General features: G+C 36.9%; 1 protein-coding gene across 4 annotated transcripts; it reads right to left on the bottom strand.

Annotated features, from left to right (window-relative positions):
* Positions 1 to 610: 610 nt before the first annotated feature.
* Positions 611 to 5,541, bottom strand: LOC126612437 (zinc finger CCCH domain-containing protein 18). 4 transcript variants are annotated; one of them, XM_050280837.1, is made up of 9 exons: positions 4,875 to 5,541; positions 4,558 to 4,612; positions 2,759 to 3,665; positions 2,510 to 2,677; positions 2,207 to 2,386; positions 1,793 to 1,869; positions 1,533 to 1,703; positions 1,389 to 1,437; positions 611 to 1,079 (listed from the first exon to the last, which is right to left on the bottom strand). In XM_050280837.1, exons 3-9 carry the CDS (start codon positions 3,649 to 3,651, stop codon positions 1,067 to 1,069), a joined length of 1,551 nt encoding a protein of 516 aa, XP_050136794.1. In that variant the 5' UTR covers positions 3,652 to 3,665; positions 4,558 to 4,612; positions 4,875 to 5,541; the 3' UTR covers positions 611 to 1,066. The 4 variants fall into 4 exon arrangements, with proteins under 4 accessions (XP_050136794.1, XP_050136793.1, XP_050136791.1 ...); XM_050280836.1 differs by having other exon boundaries at positions 611 to 1,187; positions 1,311 to 1,437; positions 4,875 to 5,540; XM_050280834.1 differs by having other exon boundaries at positions 611 to 1,190; positions 1,311 to 1,437; positions 4,875 to 5,538.
* Between the last annotated feature and the right edge of the window lie 296 nt (positions 5,542 to 5,837).

Here is a 5,837-nt window from a genome sequence, read left to right as displayed (position 1 = left end):
CTTTTGGTGCCCTAGCTCAACAATGAAGGGTCATATAACTATAGGGTCCTACAAATCTCAAACAAATCAAAACCAGGTCCCATTTCTGTCTTCAAGCCAGAAAGAAAGAGAAAGGCCACATTCCTTCACTTTTAGGACATGCAATTTTAAAACCCTAATCTCTCATTAAAAAAGCTTAATGATCATTAACAAAAGCTTAATTTCCCAATAAACTCCATTGCTTTACAACAACTGCACAAAGACAGAGATGTTTCTTCTGAAGAAAATGGTTATACTAATTGCAGGAAAAACAAAATGATGCAAGAACCATTAAGCTCAAAAATACCATAATATATAATTAATTATGCCACCTTTTGATTCCCCTAATTATGGGTATAAACATGGCCTACCCTTCACCCCAAACAAAATTAAAATTATGAACAATTTTTTTAATATATATCGTACTTCTACAGTGCGGTTAACCTTCCTATAAGGTCAAAGTATTAACAATATCAACATCAACTACATATCTGCATTTTAAAAATGTGTGATTAAACCGCACTGTAGAAACATTCTACATGTATAAATCTTATCATCCATATAGTGCATGGAATTTTGAAACATATGCAGCGAGGTAAATAGAAACTTTGTATAAATTATTAGAATTTGTTTATGCTGCAGAGATCTCTACACCTTTCCTTCTTTACCCTGCATACATGCATATCTTTACTACTACTTTCTTCTTCTTCAAGTAAACCAACCTATATCTCAGTCACTTCTAAAAACCCACCTCTTCCTTGCTGCATCCTCTGTGATTATACTAAAACAAAAAAGAAAAAGCTTAAAAAACCTGTCACAAATTAGCTTTTCTGTCTTTTCTTCTTTGCAATCTCCTTCGCCCAGTGTAACATTGGGGAAGAACATAACTTGTCTACTGTGTCTCTCCCTTCTTCTTCAGTTGGTATGAACTCACTCTCTCTCTCTCTCTCTACTTAGCTGACAGACCAATGAAGTTGAGGTAAAAATGAAATGAAAATAGAAGAAGGTGAAGGTCTCTCCTGCTGTATCGAAACCAATTAGACTTAGTCTATGAATCCAGTCCTCTACCTCTCTATAATTTACTGTTTGTTTGAATCCCCTATGTAACTGTTGATATGCCACTCGCCATTTGAGTCGCGAATGGGCTCTCTGGAAGGTTAATTCCTTGACTGCTGCATGGTATATGAAACCAAGTATCAACGGGAAAGAGAATGTTCAGAAAATAATCGAGATGAAAAAGAAATTGGTAAAAGTACAATGAGTTCAATGTGAACGAGCAACGGTGTGTGTACCTATCTTGATCATTGTAATTAGTGTTAATGTGACTGATTTTGTCATCACTGGTGGAACCATTATTCAAAACATCCAGAAAATAGTCAAATTCCTCGGTGGATGGGAACTCAGCTTGCTCTACATGGGCTATAGTGCCGAATGGAAGAAAGAAAAAAAATATTAGCTCGAAAATGTGCAAAAGGAAACAAGAAATAAGCTCTGCGAAGTTGCATTTGACATACCTTCTGGATGCTTGAAGTCATCTATCGAGTAGCCATGATAGAAATGATGGGACAACGGCTTAACTGCTAAATTCATCTCCGAGAGACGCCTTCTCTCAAGTTCGAGTGCTTGCTCATTTTCCTCTATGAACTGCTTCCTTAGAAATCTTGCGCTATCGCAAACTCTGGGCACTGTTGTAAACGCCAACTCGATTATATTAGTTAATGGGTTATTTCATTAAAATAGATACTTCTTGCATTTATTTGAAGAATTTGCTTACTTGCTTGAAGCTCCGAATCTCCATCCATTAAATGTGAATGGTAGCACATGGAATGCTGCATCGTATCCGAATGCTTCCTGTGCGATGACATAAATTTCAAAAGTTTAAATACTAGCAGAAAACCATAGAGGAGACGACATGGAACACATAAGCGGATAATTTAGATATTAACATAACCACTTCCAAAATATTTGCGAGCAGGAAGCTAGGCTGCATATGAAGAAGAGTCTTATACAATACAATGCATCAGTCACACTATAACGCAAAAAAAGAATAAAATCAGAGGCTAAGTTCAATGGAGACCACGACAACGTCAAGACTTACGTAACTGTAACCACGAGTAGATATAAAGATCAGAGATGTTCATTGGTTTGGAAGTACAGACGATAATTTGAACAAATAAAAATGTTTTACCAGTCAACAAGCCTAGACTTTTCCCTGTAAGGTTTCACTAGCACACGAGCCCCGCATACAAAATGAGGATTCCCTTTTGACAAAATCTGCCTCACCGTCTCTGCATAAACAAAGGTGACAAAACCAAACATCCTCTTTTGTTGACATGGGATGCGTACATCTTGAACTAGCCCATATTTGCTACAAAATACAGATAAAATTAAAAATCAATCAAATGTTTGTACACCAATATCCAAACTATAAGTGAATTCAAATGAACAGTTCCTTAAGAAAGTGAAAGGGAGAATTTCTTGGTCGCCTTACTTGAAGTAGTTGGAAACATCTTGCTCCGTGAAATTACTCTCGGCTGGAAAGGTAAGATATATCTGTCGAGAACCAGCAACACTGCCACCAGGTTCAGTTTTCTCACCAGTATACTCTAAATATTTTGGGATATCTTCTGCCAATATAACTGAGTGCTGTCCGTGAGGCCTGCAGAACCACTCGAGTCAAGCACTTCTAGCAAGCAAAAAATGATGTAAAAAAAAACTTTAGCAATTAACAAATAGTTACCTGTCAATAAGGCGAATTCTGTTCTTCAATCGAGCAAGAAGCTTGGTCAGGCTGTAGCCAGCTTTACCATGTCTCTGGCTCTCTGTGAGGTATCCCTCAGCTTGAAGAGTCCTCCCATATTTCTCATAGTACGTCATCGGCAAAGAGGCAATTGATATCGGGAACCCTCTCCTAGATTTCAAAAGCTCAATTATTTCCATCTTTAGCTTTTCAAGGGAGCCAGGGGAGACAACGTGATCATCATTTGAAAGCTCATTCGAGTGTTGGCTGAAAAACTGAGAAAAGCTTTCTGGCATGGGATGCCCATGGAAGTACCGGCAGTTGCTTCCATGCTTACAGAACCCCTTATTGAAGTAATGGCAAACCTTAACAGGAAATTCAGGCAAGCTTGGAGACCTTCGAGTGGTTCTCATACTCAATGCAGGTTCATGATAACAGTAATTGCTTGAAAACTCAGGCAGAAACTGCATTCGATTTTGGAGTTGATAATTTTCAATCACTGAATCTGAGTACCCTGATGAAGCAAACTCTACGGCTTGCAGTGGTTGCTGATCATCAGACAGTTCCCTATATGGATTTGCTGCCCCAATGGTCACGGGAGATGAAACCGGTCGTGGACTGTATGGGGTGAATTGTAAAGGCAGGTCGGAAACAGGACCTTGGTTCATCTGAGGTGAGATTGAAGGAGACACTGCCAGTTTGCATAACCCGAGCTCAGCTTTCGCTTTGTTAATCAGAGACTGGATCAAATTATCAGGGCTGAAAGCTAGTCGGATCATGTCACGCTCGCCATGGTCTTGCAACAGAAGATAACCGATAATCTTGGACACATTTTCAGGCTCTATCTTCTGGATCCTATTGTACACAACTTTTGTGGACTCAGAAAAATCCATCTCAGATTGCAACACTGCACAAGACAAGTAAAATACAAGTCCACATTGTTAAAAAGGCCGAAAATGCGCAAACAGTTAGGAATAACAGCTCAGATTAACGCATATAGAAAATTAGTCATTAATCCAAATATGCCCCAAAAATAATTCATGCATGGATGAAAGAAGATATCGGTTTCTTCGTCACCATATACACCATAAAATGATGCAAATCTAGTGAAACAAAGAACCGAGTCCATGAGTAGAATCATGTAATCTCCAAGCATTCCAAAACGCTATTTCGGGTAAGAAACCTCTTATTAAGTGAGACCAATAAAAAGGTAATCTAGCTGGTTCAAGCCAGCCATAAGCAACTTCTATATCTGTTAGTCACCGTATTCAGTCACCAAAAATTGCCCCAGCCATCCATTTATACCAACAAAACACGAAAATATCAACCTCAAATTTGAAAAGAGGACATGTTGCAGGAAACATTTTAACAGAAAATGAGGATGGTGAATTGAACCCAAGAAAATCAGTACCAAAAAGAAACGTTTATTTCTCCAATTAGCAGCAGACGTAATATTATTATTATTATTATTAACCACGAAGCCTGGATTTAAAAAAGGCAGTGAATTCTTTTCCTGACCAATTCTAGTATTTGCCTTCAATTTTTTCTCTTAAAAAACATGAAGGAGAAGAAAGTGAAGGTTTTAACTTTTGGAAGAACAAAGCTGCAGTGCTCGTGACTTTTGTTCAGATATGCTTTCCAGCCAGAAGAGAACCCAACCATTTCAATTTTATTCTAAAAATAAATAATAATAAAAAAAATAGACAAAAATAGGTTTTTCATTTCCAAGCAAAAATTATAAAACTCAAGTAAAACCCAACATATTTAAAATAAAATAAAAAACACAACCATTTACTCACATCATTTCCTGAACAAAGAAATGTCCCCAGACTAATATTTTACCACACCCTTTGCCTGCATCAAAATTTTCAGAAACATCAAAACCATAAAAGAAGTTGAAGCAACACAGAAATAAATAATAAAAAAATTACAGGATTTAAGTTGATAGCAATTTTTTTTTTCATTTTTTTATTTTGATAGGCAGTTATAGAAAAACCCAAGTCAAAAGGCCAAAACTTTGGCAATGATTAAGCATAAAAAATGGAGCAAAAACAGCAAGAAATGGTAAGTATGCAGCCATTAATGAGCAAAAAAAAATCTAAACAAACAAACCTACCAAATCTTTAGAGAAGAAGATGAAACCACCAAAGTCAAAGGAACCACCACCAATAATCCACCTCCTCCTCCATAGCAGCCGTAGATTAATTGATTCTTTTGCACACTCCCTCCTCCTCCTCTCTCTCTCCTCTCTTTCTTTCTCTAGGTGGAGTTTTTTTTTGCTCTTTTATCTTCTTCTTCTTCTTCTGCTATTATATTCCAATTCTTCTCTGAAACAGAAAGGACACATTCTGAAGAAAAGCAAAATGACAGAAAGGATAGAAGAGAGAGCTTTTAGAGAGAGAGAGAGAGAGAGAGTGTGTGAGTGAGAGAGAGCGCCTTGTCCTTAGTTCAAAATCAACACACTAAGTAAATAGATACACAAAACAGCAAAACAAATAAACAATCTTAAAAAAAACACATGAAAAACTACAATTTCATTTTTTGAAATCCGTATAAAAAAAAACTAAAAACTGGGTTTAATTCAATCGAGTTGAATAATAATATTTTCAAATGTTTAAATTATTTAAGCACCACCCACTCCACTCTATACTCTCTCTCTCTCTCTTACTGCTTCTCACTCTTATCTAAATTCTCAGTGGTGTCTTCTTCTCTATTCCGCTGAATTATTTTATAAAAAATATACATTTAATTTTAAAAAAATTACAGGGTGTAGTGTAACTTGTCGTTACAGAAATTTGCGGAAATTTATGGAAAATGAGCCTGGATTTTCGAAACAGCATCCACCTGAAATCCCAAAATTGTCCTCCATTACATATTGAAATAGTCCATTCAGTTGAGTTTTTTTTAATTTTGCTTCCTCAACAAATTTTTAAGAAAATATAAATACTAATTTTCGGAAAACCGATGTGGATGTGCCAGTAGACCCACGTAGGACCCCCTACGTTTCTGTTTTGTCTTCTTGTCCTGTCTCCAGAGTGGCAGGTGGCAGCGAGTTACAGTTTGTCTTTTTCCAGGCCTT

The sequence above is a fragment of the Malus sylvestris genome, chromosome 17 (assembly GCF_916048215.2).
Source record: "Malus sylvestris chromosome 17, drMalSylv7.2, whole genome shotgun sequence".
Lineage (NCBI taxonomy): Eukaryota > Viridiplantae > Streptophyta > Magnoliopsida > Rosales > Rosaceae > Malus > Malus sylvestris.
The sequence above is the reverse complement of the archived record's forward strand: the minus strand, read 5'-3'. Positions and strand labels throughout refer to the sequence as shown.